General features: G+C 39.3%; 1 protein-coding gene across 9 annotated transcripts in view; it reads left to right on the forward strand.

Moving 5' to 3' along the window:
* sgip1a (SH3GL interacting endocytic adaptor 1a) overlaps positions 1–24,199 on the forward strand; it is an 84,301-nt gene that overhangs the window by 30,672 nt on the left and 29,430 nt on the right. For all 9 annotated transcript variants that reach the window (XM_042416298.1, XM_042416299.1, XM_042416303.1 and 6 more), the window contains 3 exons: positions 20,515–20,578; positions 21,428–21,452; positions 23,443–23,505. In XM_042416298.1, coding sequence (XP_042272232.1) covers positions 20,515–20,578; positions 21,428–21,452; positions 23,443–23,505 — 152 coding nt within the window. The remainder of the gene's footprint in view (positions 1–20,514; positions 20,579–21,427; positions 21,453–23,442; positions 23,506–24,199) is intronic.

Below are 24,199 nucleotides of genomic sequence, written 5' to 3' on the forward strand. Positions count from 1 at the left end.
AGGTCATTTTTAATGGCCCTTAAGACAACACTAGAAAACCAATAGTCCTCTACCTCTATGACTTACTGTATTTTCTGAATTAAGGATATTTTTGTCCATTAGAGCCCAACCTATAAACTGGCTAAGCCGATATATCATCCAATATTACTTATATCACAGATATATTGCTGTCAGCGTATGTTGGCTGATAAGTAAGAAGAAATTGCACTACATAACTGTCAAAGATATGTTTGAGATTGTTTAGAAACTGTAACACCATCAAGTGGTTTGTCCTCTAGAGTGTAGAGACAAGATATTTTTCAACTATATCAGAAGGAAGTAGTCAAGTGTCCCACTCAGTACATATCTTGTATTGCCTGACCGATACTGGATTTTTGAGGCCAATACTTATATTGATATTTTGGACTTTATACTGTATGGGGCGATAAGTATTTTTGAAACAAAAACAAGTAATTTTGATACTGATGTCTTGATTTTTTTTTTCTTAACTGGTCAAGTCATTGCTCTCTCGTGAACCAATTTTGACATTTCTTTTAATCCAATTCCTTGTGACGTGTCGTCTGACATATGCACAGATAAATGTATATCTGCAGTAAGCTCATATCGGCTGAAATATCAGCCTGGTCAATTTATCGGTCTAGCTCTAATAGCCTGATCACAGGTCACTTATAAACAAACTGTGTGTGGGCGCCCTATGAAAAAGATTATGTGTCATGTAAAAAAAAATGTTATGATAAAAGTTATGAATGAAATAAGGGATTAAGAATAATAGTAATTCAATGAAGATTTAACAGATATTCTCGCTTCAGATAGTCAGATGAAAAGCTGTATGCTCCCAGATGAATAGATCTTTGGAGCTTTATGTCTGACACTGTAAGTTTAGTTAGAGATGAAACATGGCTGACTAATATTAGCACAAAACAGGAAACTGACTTCACAGGAAATAAACATTTATTTAAGCAAACATAAATGCTATCTGTTACCATCCTTTCGTTTTTTTCTAGATCTTTTTTATTTTTATTCTTTTTCACCAAAACCATCACTTAAGCTTAATGAAAATGATTTTGCTGTACTTCATATATATATATATTTTTTTTTTTTTACAGATAATCTAACTCCCAACAAGTGGTGTGGCAGTTAAATTTTTAATTGATAAAAATGGACATTTCTAGTATTGCTACAAAAACAGGGTTGTCAGTTTTTCGAGGATATGATATGAACATTATACATACATTATACATCATACACTCAAAGCATATGCTGTATGTACAAACCAGAGCTAGTGGCTGAGAATATTTTGATCACAGACCATAACAGCCTGACCACTGCTGGTCAGTGTGTGTGTGTGTGTGTGTGTGTGTGTGTGTGTGTGTGTGTGTGTGTGTGTGTGTGTGTGTGTCTGGCTTTTAATATGGACAGTTTAACTTGGAGAGTGACCTCAATTATAAGTGTTTACCACTACACACAACATAGTTATGTTTGCATGGATTAATGTGCCCATAAAGGTGTGCTGCAGAGACAGTCCTTCTGTCACTCGTTGTCCCAGTAGCTATCAGATGGATGACTCATAGCAGATAGGATTTCATTAGCAGACATCAGACCTTCCACTGAATAGAGGAGCCATTGATTTTCACTATATCAGCAGGGAGAGAGTCAAACAAGAGGAGAGAAAGGGGAGGAAGGAAGCCATGGGAGTTAGAGGTAAAGAGAGAACTGCAACTGAGAGAAAAGAGCACCTCCAGTGAAACTAAACCACACGACACAAAGCACCTGTCATCTGTAGTCCCACTGTAAGACACTGCTGAGGAGCACTGAAAGAAGCGTTGGCTGTACACAGTTCCCTATCTGTGTATATAATGAAAGATGGTTGCAAAGGATTTTTGATATTCTGTTTTGTCTGTGAGTCATTTTTATGTCAATATCATTCAGCAAACTGTTAAAATTCACCAGGGGAGGATGGAGAGGGAGACTTTTCTTGTGGACGTTTTACTGAAAACCGTTGTTCTTATGGGGAACGCACCGGGTTTGACCTACAGTATTTCTGCTTGACATAGCAATAACAGCTCGTGTCCTCATAGGAGGAGTTCATCCACTTTCGCCCCCAAACTGTTCCTGTAACCAGTGATGATTTCAATTCTCACTTTTTTTATTTCTCTTGTTGTTAAAAAGTCAGACCTCAAGCACTGTCAAAAATAAAAGGAAGTTAGTCGACTCAAGCTTTAATTTCTGCTACGAGGCTGTTTGTTAAAGAATTAATTCTGTCTGCCAGGAAGCGTTGAAAGAAGAAGTGATAGGAAAAATGCTGAATGCCAGTAAGTACAACCGCCAGTGACTCAGTAATGTCAAAAGGGTTTTTGAAAGTCACCCCAGTTGAGGGTTGCCGAACATAAAAATTTGAACCAAGCTGTCATCTGTAACACAGTGCACACAGTCTGCCGTGATGCCTCCCAACTCCCCATGGCCATGATGAGTCATGTCAGAGACAGAGGGGGGGTCATTCAGGGTGGCATGAATTCAGTGATGCCTGCTTGTTTTTTGTCCTTTAGTTGTGACGCATCGATGCCATATGAGATTACAGGCTTTATGTTTATTTTGTCAGACAGCTCATTTGATCATGCGTCGGTACAAAGGCAGCATTGAAAGAGCGACATACTGATAAAGGCCGCAAAGGACAGAAACGACGGTAGATGAAAGACACGAAAAGATAGATTGATAATATATACATGCAAATGTCGCATCGGGTCTCGACGTGTGAAAGTGCTTCCATGTACATCAGTTTAGACAGCACTGTTAGTTTAGTTAGGTCGGTATCTCATGCAGCGGCAGGAAATGACAAAATAACCAGGAACCAACATATAGCCTGCGAACCTTTTGTGTGTTTCAGGATAGTGCAGAAAAGAATAACACTAAGGAGGAAGAAAAGCAAAAAAAAGGAAGTCGATGTGAACTTTTCAGCATTTTCACCACCACCACAGACTTATCATTCCTGCCAACTTTTCATTTTCTCAGAGATTCGGTACCTTGTTGACATTGATATTCAGAGACAGGGTCAGATTCATATTTAGTCTTAAGAATTCTGTCAAAAACAAATAGACAAGGCAAACCCATGTGGCCACAGTGTAATTTGTCCAAATTAAAAAGGGAGGATAGAGGAAAAAGGAAGTTACTCCCCTCACTTTACCACCATTTTAACCACTATCTTTCACTGGTGAGGGCGATGCAGCAATAGAAATGCCTTCCTGTCTCATTCCTTCTGAAATAAGATAAGTTCCCCAAACTATCACTTTAAGCTTCAGCAGAGTGTCACATCTCTGAGTGTTGTTTGAGGTTGATTTGCATTGAAGACACAAATACAAGACGTTTGACAAGCTCTTCTCCACCCGCGCTGAGGGCCCTTTTTTTTTTCCCAGTATCACAAGATTTTGTTTTGTTCTTTATTTTCCCCTCCGGTAAATCATATGGCTCTCTGTAAATAGTTTTATTTGCTAGTATTTTGGAACTAAAATGGATATAGTTGTCAGCACTGTTCAGTAGCGTTTGTGTTTATGTAAACATCTCTTTAGCGCCTTTTGCCTTGTATATCTAATAGTAGCCCTCCTACTAGTGGGACAATGTGTAAGTGAGCCCAGGTCTTATATTGTTTGTAATGTGTAATTTGTAATTAAAATGTGTGTTTAATTTTCCTACCACCAGAGTTTCACAAATTATGTTGAGGGCACTGTTAGTAAATAGGAAAACTGAAACTGGATACATTTTTAATTGATGTTTTGTCGAATTAGGTGGTGTATTACACTGCCTATTGTATTAAAATTTACTGTGTATGTATCCTGATCAATGCACAAAGCTAATATACCAGTCCCTTCACTCTATATGAGATTCTGTCTTCACTGAATTGGTCTTTACTTCATGTACTTGCTCAAGTGTCTCATTTATGTGCCCCAAAGCTAAAATATCCCATCATCATCATCTCTGAGATCTGGTTCCTGAATAAAATATTCATAATTTATTCCTTCTGTTTATTTTTAAACCTATAATTTCAACAAAATAGCAGCGATAGCGATGGGTGTTTCATAGTCTTTTTAATCATAGGGTGAGGGAGAGAAGAAGAGGGGAGCAGGATGTAATCCAGGACTGACCTCAGACTGTTTGAGCCCCTTACACTGTCTCATTAGAGCACAGCAACGTACTTCCACATGGTGCAAGCTTGTATGTGTCTGTGTGTGTACTGTTATTTATGTGATGATGTATGCGTGGAACTGCTGTTTAATATAGACCCTCACTGTCCTCCATTTTGTATTACTAGTTGTAGCAGGGTTCTCCTGCAATGGCCCCTTTTGTTGTCTTAGAAGTACCAGCGTGTTACATAACATGCAGTCACTAAAAACAATGTCTTTTTTTTTTCTGTACCTTCGCACAGCTTACACAACATGTGTACACAATGTTAGTAGCACGTGCTGACAGGAGTTGAATTATAACATATGTTGTTCCAGTTGATACACAAAGATATGGACATAGCATAGAGTGTGCAATCTGCAAGCTTTAATAAAAGAAGAAAACATGTATTTAAACCTTTTTATCTTTATTTCTGTTTCTCTTCAACATACTTTATTGTGTTTTGTAAGTTCGTACTGTCAAGATGGCAATTAAACATCTGTTCATCAGTCATAATTAAGGCCAGTACCTTTGCAAAGGTTGCACATGGCGTGTGTGCGTAACCAGACTTCATAGTGGGGGTTCTGAAATTCACTGTGTTAAAGATAATATCTTAAGGTCTATACATGCATCATGAGGGTAGGTAGATACAGTCTGTATGTCAACCTGCTTATACAAGCCTTTCCTTAACACCACATAATTGGGTGTTAGTGACACAGGAATTGATGGTGTGTTCCCTCAAAGTAGTTCCAGATCTTGTGGTTCATTGTGGTTTCTCCACATCCCCTCTCTCTTTCTGCCTCTCCCCTCCTTCTGTCACTTTCCCTTTAAATCCCCCTCTTCTCCTCCAGAGACAAACAGCACTCCACCTTTTTCATGATGTCAGTGGTTCTTTATTTGAGGACTGCGAATGTGGGAAGAAGTCAGAAGTTTTTAATAAGCCCTTGTCTTAATGAACCATAGACAGTCAGGACATTCCTTTGCTAACCAAAAGCTGACCAAACCTATAATCTGGATGTGAACAGAGGAGGAGTGGAGTCAGCGGTCTGCCTTAACCAAAGTGAACTGAGATTAGATCGTTGGGAGGGAATAAGGGAGATATAATCCACAGGAATTCGGGCCAACTTTTTAGGATCAATGGGAAGGTCAAGAGAAGGAAGAGAAGATAGGACACATGTTGGTGATCTCATCCATTTAACCTGTCACTTCTGTGTCTCTTCAGAGTGTGCAGGCTTGACATAACTTGTCTCTGTTGTGTACCTCCTTCTCTCATCCCTCCCCCCCACCCCTTTTCTGTTCTCAATTTCATAATTATTTTTTTCTACAAACAAAGTCATTTAATGTGCTCCCGTGGGGGAGAGGGGGGGGATTTGTGGAAGGAGGACGTGACCAAGCTGCATCTGAGCTACTGATACATATCAACTTTTTTGTCAAGCCTCATCTGGACAAGACCACACACACACACATACAGCCTGGTAATGTGTTGTATGCAGCACTGCTTACTGCTCATGTGGAAACTTTCATTTCGACGCAGACTCATAATCTGACTGGCAATCTACTGTACAGTATGTCTCTCTGCCTGTGTCTCCTTCCCTCTTACTTACACATCACATGCTCACATCTTTCTCACTGGTAAACAGATCATACATAAACCTTACATGGTAGATAAAAGACATCTGATTGGCTGCTGGGAAGGTGGAACAAATTAGTGGTATCCAAGAATAAGCAAGGGTATTTTTACAAGATAAATAATGTAAACAATTAATTGATGATGAACTAATTGACTAATTGGTTGATCATTCTCACTACAACCAAACAAACTTAACATAGAAGAAGTGACATAACATGAACTGACATTCGATAAGTTGAGCTTACACGATATGGAGTGTGTCTCTAGAGACTCTGAAGTGCTTATAGTTAAGTTCCCAGTCTATTTGCTCTTTGCAGAGCACTAGTCGTGCTGACCTATGAGGAGCTGACACTCTGATGGATAGGCTTATCTTACTAACATGACTTGTGGGAGGGGAGGCAGTTTATTAATTATACTCTGCTTTTATGTGCATACATGAAGATAAACACATACTGTCAAATAAGAACAGAAATGAAGGAAAGGGGAATCAGGACGAAGAGGGGAGGGTAAAAGGAAAAAGAGTATGAGAATATGTAAAATCAGTGTCAAAATCAGTTGGATAGATTTGTGTAGTTTAATAGCAGTATTTATGAAATGTATGGCATGTATCATATTAACAGACCACATCACTCAATGCCCAGCAGTGTTTTTAAAAAGTTTTTACAAGAGTTTTTGTATAGAATCAAAGCAATTTACCTGATTGGTTACTTGATGTAGTGGCCATCAGAAAGGGGATTTGGCAGTGTGAAGAGCCCCCATAATGTAAAGTACATTGGCAAGACAAATGGGGTGTCTCAGGATTCTTTCTATCAGCACACACACACACACACACACACACACACACACACACACACCAACTTTATGGATTATATTAAGTTGTTCTGGGGATCGTAAAGGAAAGGTTCACTGGGTGTAATTCAGAGTGGAAGCACAGTGTGTCTAGCTGAACATGCCATTCCACTGTTGGAAAATAGGTGCTTGATTTTATTATCTCAGGTCTCCCCATAAACTCTGTTTTACCATCAAAGCAATCAAGGTGAGCAAATAACACTCAAACCGTTGTTCCAGAATTCCAACATTTAATTGTGTCTCGGACAATTACCTCTGACCAAAGCTTAGCTGATTATTATATACTAAAAACTTGCACAAATACAACAGTTAAATTCTATCCATCCATATAGTTTCATCTGGCTCTACATTGTTGTATGCTGCCCATACAAGGATGGACACAATATCATGAACACTTCACATGTACAGTCTGATCCAGTCTGAAACAACACCTTGGCAGCAAATACCTTTTCTATAGCAAAACTCATAAGTTTCTCAAAGTATATAAGTCTTGCAGGACTATTGTATAGATTGCTATACATTGTACAGGGCTGCTAGATATTTGCTCCTCTGTTTGTACTGTCTTAGTACTGTCTTCTCTATAAACTCACACAAGCTCTTTGCATTTACCTTCTCTCAGTGTTTTTTTTTTCACTCCAGTACCTGGGTACAAAGCAAGATATTTCACAGACTACTGGCCAGATAACCTTAAAATTTGGCATGAATATTCATCATGGTTCTTAATGGTTTTCCTCTGACCTTTCATCTAGTGCAGATTTTACCCAGGCCAAAATTTCAAACTATACAACATATTAATAGTGTGTCTAAAGCCATTGTACAATGATGTTCAGTAATGGTCTTTCTCATCAGGACAAAATGTCAACTTAATACAAAAAAAAATCTCATAGTACTTTGCAGATTGCAACAAATATGCAGAAGAATGATGATCTTACAGGAGACTTTTTTCTTTTATTTCATGGCCTTTCCTCTTGCACATTTAGACCATCCACCCTCAGGAATATAAAGTGTAATGAACTACTATACTAGTACTGTATAGCTACTACTCTACGACGGCCGCTGTGAACCCTGTTCATGTCATTGATTAGTTGTTTTTTCTTAATTATGAGTGGCCTGCCTTTTCTGTAAAATTGTCAAATTGATCCATCAGTGACATATATAATTCCATTGTCAATTTTGTGTGTGTGTGCGTGCGTGCGTGCGTGCGTGCGTGTGTGTGTGTGTGTGTGTGTGTGTGTGTGTGTGTGTGTGTGTGTGTGTGTGTGTGTGTGTGTGTGTGTGTGTGTGTGCGTGCGTGCGTGCGTGCGTGTGTGTGTGTGTGTGTGTGTGTGTGTCTGCCTAATGTTTTCTCACCACATACCCACCATCCTTCCTCCTCCTTATCCTCCTCCATCTCCTTCTCTTAGTATAATGGAGAGTTCATGCTCAGTCCAAACACAGATCTCCTGGTTTTGAAAAAAAAAAAAAAATATCCATCCTCTCATCTGTGAATCACACTTCATTGTACACCCACACTGTCCTTTGCCTTATGGCTCAGCTACTTTGAATCCTTGCATCTGAAAAATCTCTGGACAGTTGAGTCATTAACATTTTTTGCTTTTAGCATATTTTCTTTCCACAATCTCACTCAGAGAATTAAGACAACCCTCAATGTTTGATACTGTGTGATTGCAAAAGTATCCTTTATAATGATCAAATGCCAAGGACAGCAATCCAGTAAGAGCTGAAAATTATGGCTCTGGCTTGGTCTATCAGTTCCTGAGAAAAATATCTTTGCCTTACTGAATGTTCGACTTTGTTCACCTGTCACTCGTTTCCTTCGGGGGGTAGTTTGCATACAAGTGGCTTGTGTGAGTTCCTGGGCTGAGAGCAGCTGTTAACAGCTTTATATTAACCATTATTTGGGAGGTGTTGTTTGTAGGTTGTCAGACCAGCAAACCAAAATGTTGGGTTTAATGTGGCTGAAAACAACTTAGGGCTATATTCTTTGTTGAGCCTTAGTGTAATCAGCAGTGCTGGCAAACATTGCAATCATTTAAATTGTTATTTACAAAATATTAACATGCCTTGAAATGTTCAGTATCTCATTCCTGTTGAGACAATGCTGGTTCTGCTGTGCTGCAATGCCAAAGCAGACAGATAATCCCAACAAACATGCTTATGGGATCAAAACATTGATCACTTGTCAGTAAACACAGATCACATGTCAATAAACACACAGGGGATCATGTTGATCAGCGGGCAAGATCTAGAGGGTTTTTTTTACTCTCAAATAGGACACACAAATAAAATAAACACTAGCTACCGCTGAGGTTTGCCAGGAAATTATCACTGTGGCCAATATTTCAACTTTTTCTAGATCTATTGGACAAATCGCACACAGTATATTGTCAGAAATCTTATTAAGTAACTTCTCTCATTCTAATGTTAACTCTTACATTATGTAGTTGTAATATACTGTGCTTTTTCGTATGTACCACTCCCCTCACTTCAATGCAAATAATATTGTGCACCTTAGAAAACTGCGTTCAAGAGACTTGATCAGTATGTGATTGTAACTTAGCCAGAGCACTGAGAACTCATCATCATGTCTAAACGAGTGGAGTGATAATGAAGGTCCTTACTGTTTTAGTCTTGAACCAGCTAGATGAAGAGCGGGGTCCAGCAGTAGAAAGAGGATAAATTGAAAGTTGAATTTGCTTTGTCTTTGAAGGTCAACAGACATATGCAGTCAGAGTTACAATCCACCTTCCCTATACATTGAATCAGTTATAGCAGCTTCACAAGGAGTGTGCTTTTGCAACCATAATTTCTAAAACTCTTAGACATTTAATTTAGGAAACACATTTTTTCACAGTTGGAGACAAGAGGTCTACAGTAATTTTGTCAGGCCGTCGTTAGAAAAAATTTGGCTTCGGTACTGATGCTTCAAAACATTTTACTGTTAAATCCCAAGGCTGCAGTGACATTTAACAGAATAGAAGCCAGATGAAGTACTTTTATAATGTCTTGTATAATATACTTGTAGATTTGTTACATCATACAGAATGACACAATGTCTATTAATTTCCAAACCACAACCATTTCATAACTTCTCCTGATACTGAACTGCTGTGTAGTAATGCAGTATCCACTGTGATGATTAGTAGAAAGGAACAGAAATGTGACAATGCGATAATTAAAAGGTGAACTTATCGACGACGAATCCACTCAGCTATGGAGGTGTCTTACATTAGTTTTTTTGTTGTCTAGCCAACAGCTAAAACACCCAAGCAGCTTTAGCCTTGAAAACCAGACAATCTCACAAGTGTGGCCTCACTGATCAATAGCAGGCCTGACATGAGGCAGAAAACATTTCTGTCCAGTTATCTTTTGGAGGCTGATTTCAGGTTGTTTTCATGGGCAGCACAGTGGCTCAGTGATTGGCACTGTTGCCTCACAGCAAAAAGATCCTGAGTTCAAACCTTGGCTGTCCCAGGTCCTTTCTCTGTGGAGTTTGCAGGTTCTCCCTGTGTTTGCGTGGGTTTCTGATGGGTGCTCCTGGACATGAATGTTAGGATTAAATCTCCTTGGACAGTTGAGGGTTAATATTCCTGTCAGTGGCCCTGACCAAGGTACTGGCAAAAGAACTGGAGTTGGGCACTGCACTGCGGCTGCTCACCACTCCTAGTGTGTGTATACACTAGGATGGGTCAAATGCAGAGGATCAATTTCCCCACAGGGATCAATAAAAGTACTTCTTTTTCATACAGCCATCACTTTCCTCAGTCTCACACCACACTAATAACCATCAATGATTTTTTTTCTATAAATTTCAGTATGTTAGTTAGAACCTATCAATAATGCAATTATTAAATGTATTTATTTAGTAATTGTTGATCTCCAAATAGACAGAACTATTTATCTGTAACTTTGTTTTGCCAGTTTATTATGCAGGGCAATTTCTCTATGAAAACTTGTATGAGAATAAAACTATTACTGTGAGGAATGAGGAACACCGGGCTCATTTAGTGAGCACACAGCATGCTGGTGATGGAAGCTGGTATGTATTAGGGAGCATAAATTTGGAAAAAGACAGCCAAATAACACTGATGACTTTACTTTTTCCCAGCATATGTGGAATGACTGCTGCTCTACCTGAACTAATTGTTGAACCTCTTCTCACCTCAGCTAAGTCAGTGTGCCTGGTAACTGGCTATGAAAAACAACATGCATAAAAAGGGAAAAAGAGGATGTTTTTCTCTCCTTGCTATTTCATCCTCCTATGGTAATGGGGTTCCGCTGGGTGGCTGCAGATGACATTTCTGGGTTCTGTCAGATTAATGTGGATGAAAGAAGAAGGAAGGATTTGTACTTTTTGTTTTTTCCCTCGGTGGCAGCTGTGGTGATCTGTTTTGATAGGAGAACATGACTGAAATAGCTGAGGACTCGTCTCCAGGGGAGAGTCTGGGGCCTAGCAGGGGTTTTGAAAACTGTAGACTGGCAACACCCATACACACACACTGTTTTCTAGAGACACTTGAAGGGGCTTGTATGAAAAAAAAAAAAAAAAAAAAAAAAAAAAAAAAGTTGCCCACCAACTCTTGATCACCCTCAAGTTGCAGTCATACACAAGTTTCAGGACTGCAGTTTAGAAGCTTCAAACTACTTTCAGTATCTGCAACTGTAGAAAAGACAGTATTATAAAGGGCAAAACAATGAAGTGTGTTTTCAAAAGAGTTTAGAGCAATGATCTCTGCTGATTCACATGAGCTCAAAATCTCATACTTATCTCTCAATACTTAAACTGTAATAGCATGTATTTTTAATTGAATCTTGCAGACAGAACATCCAGCTTCATTATACATCACATTACCTGGTAAGAAAAGACAATTAATTTGCTGTTTATGGAACAAGCATATTGTAGAAAACCGTAGACATGTCTGACAGTGACATAGGGCAGGAGGGCTTTGAACATCAGCTGGAGGTGCAGAGGGTACTTGGTTCCTATATCTGCCTCTGGTCTATGTAAATCTTGTGTCAATAAATGGAAAGACCTATGGAAAATACATCTTCTCCCTGTGTCTTTGTGCTGAAAATCCATGTTAAAAGCCACTTTGTTGGCTCTTCAGCAGGGTCATTTGCCACACAGTCCTTGGTGGATGCTATTTGGAGCCTGGGGATGTGAACCATGAGTGCTAGTTGTTTATAGGGACAAGAGTGAGGAGGGGTGATGGGAAGAGATAAAGATCAATAATGGGGATAGAAGAAGAGATGGACGGAGATTACAACGGGTAGTAGAAGTCCTTGGTTTTGTTATACTCCTATTTAAATTTTAGGTTGAAAAAGTAACCTGTGGACCAATGACAAGTTATTGTGCAACACGAACATCCTACAATAAACAAAACTAAGATAGTAAATCACATTACATCAGTAAGATGTCTCCCATTGCCGTGTTTCAAAAGTATTAAATATGGTACATTTTGATGGCTTCCATACTCTATACTTAAAATATACTTGAATATATAATAATACAATTATGTAACATATGCAGTTATAATATATTTTTTATCAAAGCCCTTCTCAGGACAATTGTTGCAAATTACTCAGACCAAATGCTATGACGTGTAGCAATACTCTTCTACAGTGATGAAACATTTTTTTCAATTAACTAATCATTTATCTAGCAAAATGCTTTTCTTTTATAGTCAATTAAAGATTTGGAGATTTAGACAGTTACTCAGACAAAACAAGTATTCTGTACAAATCACCTTGGGCTTTAAGAAATTGTGATGGCAATATTTCACAATTTTCAGACAGTTTATAGGCTAAATAATTATTAGATTAATAGAAAAATGTCTACAATTTAATGGACAGTGAATTGTTAGTTGCAGCTTTAGTCTGTTCTTAAATAAAAAAAAAAAATCTATGCCTATTTATCTGTCCCTATAAAATTAAAATATACCAAGATAAATACATACATGTGTGATACATGTGCACAGATGGATGCATCACCACCATCCTGGCGTTCTCAAACATCTTTTGTTCATCTCCGCACCAACTGCCGGCATGCTGCTATATGATTTCTGGCCCTGACCCACTTTCCTTAGAGGTGGGTGACGTCACACGATGAAACATCTCTTTTTTCCTTTCTCTTTTTTTTCCAAAGGGTGCATCTGTGCAACAAAGCTGACATGCACATTCCAAATCAGATGGTGTGTGTGTATGTGTGTGTGTGTGTGTGTGTGTGTGTGTGTGTGTGTGTGTGTGTGTGTGTGTTTGTGTATGCACTGTATAAAATGTTAGTGCAAGTGTTACAGTTGATAGCCCACAGTGCAGCCACCTGGACAGTACAGTCGAGGCCTAATTTTAGCATCTACAGGAACAAACGCAAACTGACACCGTCTCTTTGTCTTTTCTCTGCCACACTGACACAGACTCTCTCACTGAGAACTCACACTTGCATGGAAACACACAGTAGGGCTGCAGGTGATTGCTGTCAATGGGCATATCTGGAGGCTCTCTTATGCCATGCCCCTGTATCTTTCTGTTTTGTGCTGCCAGTTAATGAAAGGGGGGCATTTCCACAGACAGCATCTCTCCTCTCGGCTTCTTCTGTTAGGTTTCTTCCTCCATCTTCCTCCAGGCGTGAATGTTAGAAAAGTGGTGGCTTAAATCCTGAGACTAGCAGGAAAATATAGGTTAGGAAGACTGAAGAAATGCAAGTGGAGATATGTATTGACCGACAGTGAATGTGCACCGCCTTGTTTGTGTTACACATAAAGCCCAGCATAGTCCATGGAATTGTGTCTTTGCAAGTGTTTGAGTCTCCTAAATTAGTTGGCATCACTCTACATAAATTAGATCCTCAACACACCGCTTCATATTTAAAGGCTGATTCTGAATGTGCAGCATGATGGTATGTAGCTGCTGAAGAGGAGCATATGGTTTTCGTCAGCACATCCTGAGTAAATAATTACATCTTTCTTAAATCTCCTCTGCTCTGCCTTTTTTAACGACACACCTCAGTGTTGAGCCCCCCGATCCAATTTTCAGCTCCGAGCACGTCCGCGAAAACAAAACATGAAATGAAATGGAGACTGCAATTTGTGCATTCTTGTGTGTTTAATCTGCACGTTCACATTACTACACATCAAGTGTCTCCTCACGATATGAGAACTTTTTTTTTTTTTTTAACCTCAGCATCATTGCAGGATTGTGAGATCATTGTTAGTGTATCTGCCAGACTAGAGCAGCATATCTTTCCTCACCTGCCTCTTCCCCCTGCTGCCTCTCAGGGCTGGGAGGATGGATGAGTCACTGCAACAAAAGAGCCTTTTAAACCTCCTTTTTGTAATATGCCTGTCTGTCTTTCTGTTTGTCCACTGTATGTATCAGTCTGCCTGCCTTCCTGTCTTACTGCTCGCTGTCTCCTCGTCTTACTTACTGTTTCTTACAGCTTGTCTGCCTGCAAGGTTTTTCTGTCTGCTTGTTTATGTGCCTGCCAGCCTTCGTCCTGTTCCACCAATTACTTGTCTCCTTGCCTGCTAACCTGTCTGCCTGCTTGTCAGTGGATCCACATGCTTCTCCTCGTGCTCAGTCAACAGCTTGACTCAATACCCACAACAGCCCGACGCAGTGTCTTCACACTTAAATTGTCTCATCGCTTGCTCCCATCTGAGCATGCTCTGACATGCATGTCTCACAGGCTTATAAACAGGAACAGGTTTTTTTTTTTTTCCCCATCCACTTCTAGAGAGAAATATAAACAATACAGATACCGCATTAGATAAAGAAAACCCAAGGCTTCTGTCTTTTGGTGGGTCTTTACTAGTATAACAGCTTTCTTTGTTGCTTAGTTATCATAAGGAGGCAACAAATTAAGAGTTAAAGAAATTAATGATTCTCAAAAATCCCCACAATGGACAGAAAAAATCCCATCCATCAATAACATACAAGTGTCCCTTGTATGTTATTGATGTAAAAATTACTGTTGTGTGACTCTATACTTGTGAGCGGTGACACAAAATATGATGATTGGTTAGAAATCTCAATTTGCTGCTCACTATAGAGTGAACTGTGGAGTGCCTATTATATACGGTATAGTGAATGGGTGAACGAGGGAGCGATTGCGTACACAGCCCAAAGGTTTAACCACACACATCCAACACTTCTGCTTCTAAATCTCAATGGTGTATTATCGTCCCCTCTACTTACTATGCACAGCAGCACAGGTCACCCATTCAGAGTTTGGAGTGGCCTGGACTGGTCCGCTCGGCTGTGGCTGGCAGCACAAGCTGTGTGCTTGTGTGGTCGGTTGGCCGATAGAGCCTCTTCATCTCTTCCCCCTTTGGAGCAGCTCGTTAAACAGTCTCTGCACAGAAGTGAGGGCCTACACTGAAAGAGTGTGTTTTGGTGGATGTGCAGTAGCATACATTTTGCAACTGTGTGTGTTTTACATTTCTATGCATACATGAGTGTGTGTGTATGTGTGTCTCCAGAGCATGCTTCCAGTGTTTCTTTGACACTGTAGTGATTATAGCTGAGGCTAATGCACCGGAAACCCCTGGCAGAAACAGACATGCATAAGCCAACAGGAAATCACACAATAGAGGCAGGGCACATGCACGATCCCAACTCTTAGGTTAAGACTAAACTCTTTCTTTTTTCTTTTTTTTTCTTCAGTTCATTGGCTGCTTTAGATGGAGTCATTATTTAGAAGAAGTGTTTACTTTAGTTCTTCAAATCAGAAACAACATAGATTCCTTGGAAAGATGCTGTTTAGAAAAGAAGATGAACTTGATGAGAGCTGAAAAGTTTTCCCTCAAAATCAAATCTGTAAATTGGATCGTTCAAAGATAGAATTGGCCAACAAACACAGATATGAACCCCATGCTCCCACATAGGAACACTAAAGTTCAACATCACTTGGCATGTTTTCTAGGTGAATTTGCTCAAGCTTCCTCTCTGGAAAGATTTCCAGAAATTGAACGAGTATTGTTCTGCCCTGAATCTCCATCTGTTATAAGCTAGTGACGTGTAGTGTGTGACGTGTGTTTTTACAGGACAACTCCCAGGTGTAAATCTGATGGTAAAACCTTGAAAAGAGCTCTTGTGCACCTGCACTCTATTTAATAATGGGAGAAAGGTATAATTTCAGTGTTTTTAAGGTGGCTCTTTTTATTGAAGCCGGTGTCAGTGCCAACCACTTCACGTAGGTTGAAGGGTGGACCTCTCAGAGCTGAGAGAGTGTAATAATAATAACACTCTCTCTGCTGTTCTGGGTGGTGTTCCTCCGCCTGAGTGTTTTTCTTCTTGGGACCTTTTCTAAAGTTAGCATCCCACTTGTCCAAGATTAGCCTGAACTCTAGAATCTAAACTCTTTTCAGAGACCATAGAAATATTTTTTTGGAAAGTATTTTTTTAGAAATTACTATCCCACTGACACACTAGATAGAAATGTGTGTGTTGTTTCAGTAGGTGTCTCCCAGAATAACATAACTTTGGAATGGCGCCGGTCAGTGCACTGCTACCCTTCAGTTGTCTTGTAAATTTTTAGGATTGGCAGTGTCCTGTCCTTTGGCTTCTCTTAGAATTACATTACTGTGTCTTGAGAAGAGACCACTAATTACGTTTGCACTTGTACTAGCATCCTTCTGAACGGAAGCCATTAAGTCATTAAACAGCGTGTACCGCACGCCCTGTTATTTCCCGCTCCGTCAATTAACCCCTGCCACATGCGTTCATGTATTCTGTCACATCAGCGTCATCCAGTCAGATTTAGGTCTTGTCTTTAGTCCAAATATGGAATTGTCATTTATTGCATCAAGTATCTGTTCTGCTGTGTGTGTCTGTGTGTTGGTTGTTTGTATCAAGAGGGATCACAATTTTAAATCTTTGATCTGAGGATTTAAGCTGTATTACTCTGGTTAATTATAATTATAATCCTTTGTGTGATGTAATTCCACCCTCTTCACCTGATAAAAATCTGTAGCCCTACCTTCTATACATAAAAGTGCATATATAAAGAGCATATATGCCATCAGGCAAAAGGGCAGCATGCTGGGTCTACATATGCTGCTCTCCACTGTAAAGCTATGCCTGTTTTACCTTTTTTTTAACAATCTGCCAGGGGTTGTTTTTGTATTTTAATTTCCCCCAAAAAAAATTCACAAAGAACAACCCAATAAAATTAAATAAAACAAAATTAATTAAATAAAGACAGGAGGAAATTACAGCAAAAATAAGATTTAGAGTAGTAATAATGCAGATTTTAATGTAATGTAGTGCTGAGCACACTATCTTTCTCTAGCCTGGGTACAGCTGCCATGTGCACACAAAATAGTCTTTCATTAGCACAGCTGTAAACCTGTCGGATGTTACTCGGGGGCAATGCTGAATTTACAAGAGAGGGAAACAACCTCAAAGGAAGAAAAAGAGAAGAGGCCAAGAGAGGGGACAGAAATGTAAGGTACTGATGACATGAACTTTAGCCTGAAACGAGATGGCCGTGTAAACAAATGTGAGTCTGACAAATTGGATTAAATACAACCTGCTGAAATGAAAGTGCAGTTTAAGAACAGCCAAAACTCAGAATTAAAAAAAAAAAAGTGCAAGTTTGTATGCCTTGATGGTGCCTAAAGGGATAAAAGAAGAAGCTAGGTAGCACTTACTGTAACTGGGCCACGACAGCGGCAAGAGTTTGCTTCTTAATGGCATCAGGGATGAAATCAATAAATAAACATAAGATTTGAAGAAGCAAGAGAGAGAATTGACTCAGAGATCCCAAATGAAACTGCAAAAGCTGTGACTGAAGTGTTGAGTTTCAGCTAGACGCCAAATTAAAACACTTTTAGGGTTGATCCAGACGAGATTAAATCGGACTCCGTGGAGTAAAAGGAGCGGCAGAGGAGAACGCTCTGTCAGTCGATGACTTTGTAGAAGGAACAATCAAAGCTCCCTCCCTCCATTAAGCTACGCGCTGAGAGAGCACACTGCGTCCTCATACTGAGACGCTCTCCGACAGATGCCTCGCCGAGATCTGTAGGAGGGAAACTGTCGAGCCAAAGAATGAAAGAAGAAATCTTCAGTCTGGCATGTCTGAAATGAAGCTTCCAGTATTTTGGGGGAAAAATAAAACTTAATCACAATTATGGAGAGGACGTGTCTGTGTACAGTGTGTGTGCACAAGATTGCAAATTTTCAGAATGAGCTAACAGCAAACAACACATACACTCACAGGCACCCACACAAGCCGTATGATATTTTCAGCAGTCTCCTTACAAAAATATTGTCCTTATCAAAAAAAAAACATGTATTTTTAATGGTTGACTTCCTTTCTCAAGGCTACCAGTTATTAATTTTCCACTCTACTCCAAACTCTGAATTGCTCAGTACCATGAACACTGACACTGGATAATTTGCAAGCTGATATGTTGGTATTGTATGAAGAAAAATATACACCAGAGTTTTTGCCTTTCATCTTTCATCATAAAACCAAAGCTATCACACATTATTTTTGTATGCTTTACACTTTGGCTTTATTTTTGTCCCTCTCCCTCTGAGTCATGACTTTGGTAGCTTTTAACGAAGCATGCGCTGCCGCCTTACACCTGATCACCTAGTGTCCATGAATATTCACCAAGCCCCGTGTCTTAATGTGCGTGCATGTCTTTGCATACGCTGCAACAAATGTGTATGCAGACGTGAGTACGTACTTTTGTGGACTGTTTGACTGTGCAAAGACAAGCCGTTGTGTATACTGTATGTGCTTGTGAATGTGCCTTTTCCTCTGCGGTGGGACATTTATGTGAGCTGTGACAGTGGCCATTCATAGGATGCAAGGCCAAATACGTTAGCCGGATCAATTAGAGGGTATTTCTGGATGAGACTCTTCATGGCCAGCAGAACTTTCTGGATCGATTTCCCATTTAGGCCTCAGACACGCTGGTGTAAATGTTAGTGTAGTAAAGGAATATCAAACCAAGGGAAAAAAAAAGAAAACAGACCATACACACTTTCCATGCACGTACACAGGTATAGGTATGTTGCTCTTTATGGACTCTTATTTGATGCAGCACCCTCATGTGAAACTTTTTAGGTAATCAAAGTGACAATCATAGTATCTTTATTTTTAGACGTACACACAGAGCACGCACACACATGGCCGTGTATTTTATTACTTTGCTACAATGATGACATTTGTCTTTAATTCATGAGTAGAGTCACTGGTGTTGAATTTGAGTCCAAGGCACAGATCAAGAACACGATTGTGATACCTTGTGTGTGTGTGTTTGTGTGCGTGTCTTTGTGTGTGTGTTAGAGAAAGGTAGCATCAGGTTCCTGCTTTAGGGCTCGGTGTGTGTCTGCATGTGGTATGAGGAAGAGATAGGTTGGTCAGATTATGTGATGAGTTCACAACCAGACAAGGACGAGGAAGAATGAGAGTCAAGGAATTATCAGAGAGGAAATGGAGGGGGACAACTGGACTTTCATCTTGGGTAAGAATGAGCCAGGGGCGTTTGTGATTAGGTTATTCAGCGTAGTTGTACATGGCAATAGTTAAAATAAAAAATAAAAATTCTATTGGAGAAGTGGAATAAATTCAAGATGTATTGTGGTTGAACTTCCTCAGAGGGAATAGGGCAAGATTTGATTGGATATTGTTATTCCAATCAATTTCTGAATGGAATGAAAAGAGAAATTAAAAGGGGGCAGAAATAGTTAAAAAATTAAGCAGTAATTCAGTGAATATCCTTTAATTTTGCAAAAATAATATTCACAAAGAACAACCCAATAAAATAAAAAACAAACAAATAGGAAAGGACTTTAAAATTCTGTTGTAATGCAGATTTTAACGTTATGTAGTGCTGAACTTCCTCTAGCCTGGTTATAGCTGCCATGTGTAAAATATGTTATGGTGTAAAATATAACACTATAATGTAATGAACTTACAGAACCTGCTGTTTGAGCTGATTTTGTGTAAACCATTTGCTGGAAATTGCTGTTTTTTTAATGCTGTCCAGAGTTATGTTTTCATGAAACCTGACCTGGAGTTGTTGTTGTTGACAAAGGCGATGTGGAAAGCTAGAAAAACTAGAACAACCGAGCCATATCTGCAAATCTGTGGTGGAACTGAATTTTCAGTTTGTTGACAGGAGAAAATGTAGTGTCTGTGTCTAGGTCCAGAGTTTGTATTTGGAATCTGCTTGTTTACTTAAGGCCAATAATTGACTTTGTTTAACAGTAGGAATAGAAGTAATGTTTGTGCACATACTCTCACACTAGTTGCTTTTAAGGCACAATCATAGTTTTATATTGCTGGTTAGTGAGCAGCTCCGTTAGAGCAGCTGGAAATCTAATGTATTGTTCAAGACCACACAGTGACATGAAGATTTTGGGGAACAGGGAGAGTGGGACTTGTTGAATTTTCAACTAAATTTTTGTTAAAGTGAGATCCAAGCTGGCAATCATCTGGCTACTTGATACATCAGTGCACTCTCATGCTGTTGGTAGCATAATGGATTGAAGTTTTGCATATTACCAACCGCGTGACTGTAGTACTGTAGAGGGTCTTCTGTGCTCCATGCCAATCTAAATTCTTCCTGTTAAATGCTCAGCACATTGATTTTGATGGTGCTAATGGATTTTCTTATCTAAAAATAATGCCTTGGTCCATCTGCACTGACCATGAACACAGTTAGTTCTGAGAAAGTGTATCCCTTCACACCACTGCAACAGGTCACTCAATAATACATAAAAACCTTGCCTTTAATGTCCTGTGTTTGATAGATGCTGGACAGTTGACCCCAAGTACCCTTTAACACACCCACAAACCTCACCTTTTAGTCTTGTCTTTGGTGTCTTTTCATGCAATAACTCACTATTTACCTTTTCTTTCTTCTCAGGATTGAAAAAACGTACCAGGAAGGCCTTTGGGATACGGAAGAAAGAGAAGGACAATGACTCCACGTAAGTCCTGTTCCTCCTTCCTGCTGTACTGTATGATCCAACACAGAGCGTATTAGTCGTTCCACTGCTGAGAATATTTACAATGGTGCTCAGAAATGGAGCAGACAGCTGCTGAAACCTCTGAATTGGTTTAATATTTTATGAAGAAAAATTGGTAAATGCCAGCAGGTCGTGCATATACATTACAGCAGAATAAAAGGATTAGAATAAAGTAAGAACAATTACAGGATTAGTATGAGGTACAGTTCTTGTCAAGAGAGGTTAGACTCCTGTTTCCATTAACTTCGCACAATCTTAGAGGCCAGCAGCCACTGTATAAGCCAAGGAGGTATATTATATTTTCTGTATTGTACTAAACTGCCTATATGACATTATTATTATTATGGATCTATAAAATAAGAGGCATAGTTAATATATCCAGTACATGCCATTGTTTGCATACAGCTGGTGTTATGTCTGTCATATCTTGACAGTAATGTTCTGAAATTATACAAATATAGTACGATCAAAAATTGACTCAATTAGATCAATTATGAAGGACTTTGTCAGCCTGCTGAATCTTTCTTTGTGTGATAATTTTCCAGGAGGGTTTAGCCAATTTGTAACTGTGCATGAGACACTGTAGATTTACTCTAAATGTTTTGTGGTGCTGTGATGTCTGTGGGAGTGTGATTTAAGCGCGAATAAGTGTGTGAGTATGGTTGTGTGAAAAGGTTTTCCTTGAATGCCTCTTTTTAAATATTTCGGTTTGACTAATTAGCAAAGCACTCAATTTCAAAATGAGGAGCTTACATGTTAAGTGATTTTCAAATTCTGTTTTCTTCTCTCCTCTACTTTCATATCTCACAGGGGGTCTCCAGACAGAGAGGGAGGTGTAAGTAACAGAAAATATTTAATGTATATCATCCAATTCATTCATTTGTAAATTACTGTTCAGTCTACGAATGCAGTGCGTTATTACTGGAGGAAATCGCATTTGATGGCTGTGAGGTACTAAATTCTAGTATTTTCCAACCTGGACCCTAGTTTACCATCATTTTGGGTCTAAGTGACTAATGAGGAAAACATTTTTTGGAATTGGTCCAGTATTGACCGCAAAACAGGCTGCAGTGTAATCCTTGGGGGTAATTTCACCTGTAAAAGTATTTCCACTAAAAGTGCTGGTTTTTGCCACTGACAGGCTCAGGTTGCTATTATACGTGTCTGACGATGAAAGTAAACACAGGAACTAGCCACCTGTAGCGGCATTAAGGCTAACTTTTTAGTTTCCTTACAGTCCAACCACAATGAAAGTCAGCCTCATACATATAAACGAACCGGCATGCGTGGATGAATATGTGGTTGACTTTACATACTGTGATTCCACACACAGTTACATGCTGAAATCACATTTTTCTTACCGTGTGGAGCTGAACGTTTGTACCAACCGGCCTCGCTCTTTTCATCCAGTTGATTCTGTGGAGGTGAAACAGTCTCCAGGACGACAGTGTTGATAAACACTGTAAATCCATTTGTATTAGTTAGACAGCTGGGATTATACTCTCATCCGTGGATACATCGAGATTTTCCGAGTCTGGCAACAACAGGTACCACTCTGCAGGAAAAGTTTTCTTCTTCGCTCGTCAAGAGAGCAGTGGCTACAGGAACACTAGCAGTTTGTCCGAGGTAACCGTTATTGCACGTCGTCTTTCCTGACAGGCCTGTTGCCTTTCTGCCTCCATCCCTTGTTTTTCCTCTTTCGGTTGTTTTAGCTCCTCTCTGTGTACTCTGGCTCAAATAAATAGTTAGCCAGTCACAGTAAAATGACTCACAATCATCCTCACAATAGTCAAAGGGATAATCCATCATTACACTTGTTTTTTTTGGTTTCCTTACAGTCTAACTGTGGTGAAAATCAGCCTCATACATGTAAACAAACTGTGCAGATGAATATGTAGGTGGTGCGGTAAGCCAGCAAGCTGTCCAGGGTATAGATCCCTATGCACTTACAGGTGGCTAGTTCCCATGTTTACTTCTGTTGTCAGACACTCATAATAACAATCTGAGCCTGTCAGTAGCAAAAACAAGAACTTTGCAGTCCGTTTTCGCGGGCAGTACTGGACCAATTACAAAAGTTTTTCTCCCCATTAGTCACTTAGACCTAAAATGATGGAAAAATAGGGTGTAGGTTGAAAAATACCAGAATTTCCAACAGTACCAAAAGTTTGGGAACACTTTCCTATTCCCTTGAGAAAGTGTGTCCAAACTTTTGACTGATACTGTGCTGTATATAAGCCACTTCAGTGAATTTCAACAACAACGAGTTAAATAATCATCACACTTTATTTTCTGTGTTCTTTTCACTTGCCAGGAACCCCAAGAGGTTGAATCGGTACTGAACTTAGCTCTAGTCCTTGAAGTAGACTTATCTCTAGAATAGTGTAGTATGTAGAGCTTAGACTGGTTAGCTGTCCACTATCTTTTCATTAGCACGCTCTCTGAGAAGGTTTTGGAAAAAAACAATAAACAGTATATTCCCCTGGGGTAGTTTGAAGAGAACTAAAGCTTGAAATATTTTACAGCACTGTTTGGAATATTTGCAGCATAAAAATAATCATCATTATAGACCATTAGTAACCACGTGGAGTTTAATTTATGTTTGCAGAAAACAAGCTAAATGTTTCTAAAATGGTATTTAATTTGACCACATTAGGAGCTGCCAACCAGAAAGAAAGCAAAGCAGTGCCTGTTAGAGTAAATTAGGGGAATGTGGGGCAATTTGACATGATATGGCATCCAGAGTGCAAGTGCACATGCAGAATGTATGTACTACTGTATCTTCAGCGTCTGGTGGGGTTTTTATTGAACCATTTTTCTCTTCTCAGTCTCAGAAGAAGACCAATGGGACCCCCAATGGCTTCTATGGAGATATTGACTGGGACAGATATGTAAGTAAAAACCCTTATTTACATTTTTTTATTTTTTAAAACAGTTTTGATGTGGTCATTCAGCACATTCAACAACAGCTAATCTTGTTGCTTTGTTTTTATCTGCATGGACTGAGCCTCCAGTATAGTATTGATCAATATTATAGTAAAATCAATGTGTCATTGACAAGTTTGTACATATAGCATATTTAAAGAGACTTTACATAGTAAATCTACTCGATGGGTTTCAACACATTCTCATACTGAAATGACAGAATAGGTCTATTTCCACTGACTTCCAAAACGACATATAAGAGTGTTTTCAGCGCCCTCTACAGGACAGATGGGGACCCGACCACATATATGCCGCTTTCCAAAATTGTTACAAATCACGGTTAAAAAATAACGATGTTTTATAGTGTGATAATCCTGTGTTTAAGGTCTGATTAGGTTTAGGCACAAAAACCACTTGGTTAGGGTTGGGGAAAGATCATGGTCTGGGTTAAAATTATCACTTGAAACATGGTTTATACTTCCTTAAAGTTATGCAACCTTTGTCGTCAATGCAACAGTAAACACCACAACGTTATGGTTTTTAAAAAAAATGTTTCAGTAACTATAGGTCGTTTTTGCCAGCCTGAATTTTAGACCTATACTTTCGTTTTTCTTGTGAGGACAGGCTGTGGGTTAAACTATTATCATCTGTGACATTGCA

This window comes from Thunnus maccoyii, chromosome 7 (genome assembly GCF_910596095.1).
Source record: "Thunnus maccoyii chromosome 7, fThuMac1.1, whole genome shotgun sequence".
In the NCBI taxonomy this organism is placed as follows: domain Eukaryota; kingdom Metazoa; phylum Chordata; class Actinopteri; order Scombriformes; family Scombridae; genus Thunnus; species Thunnus maccoyii.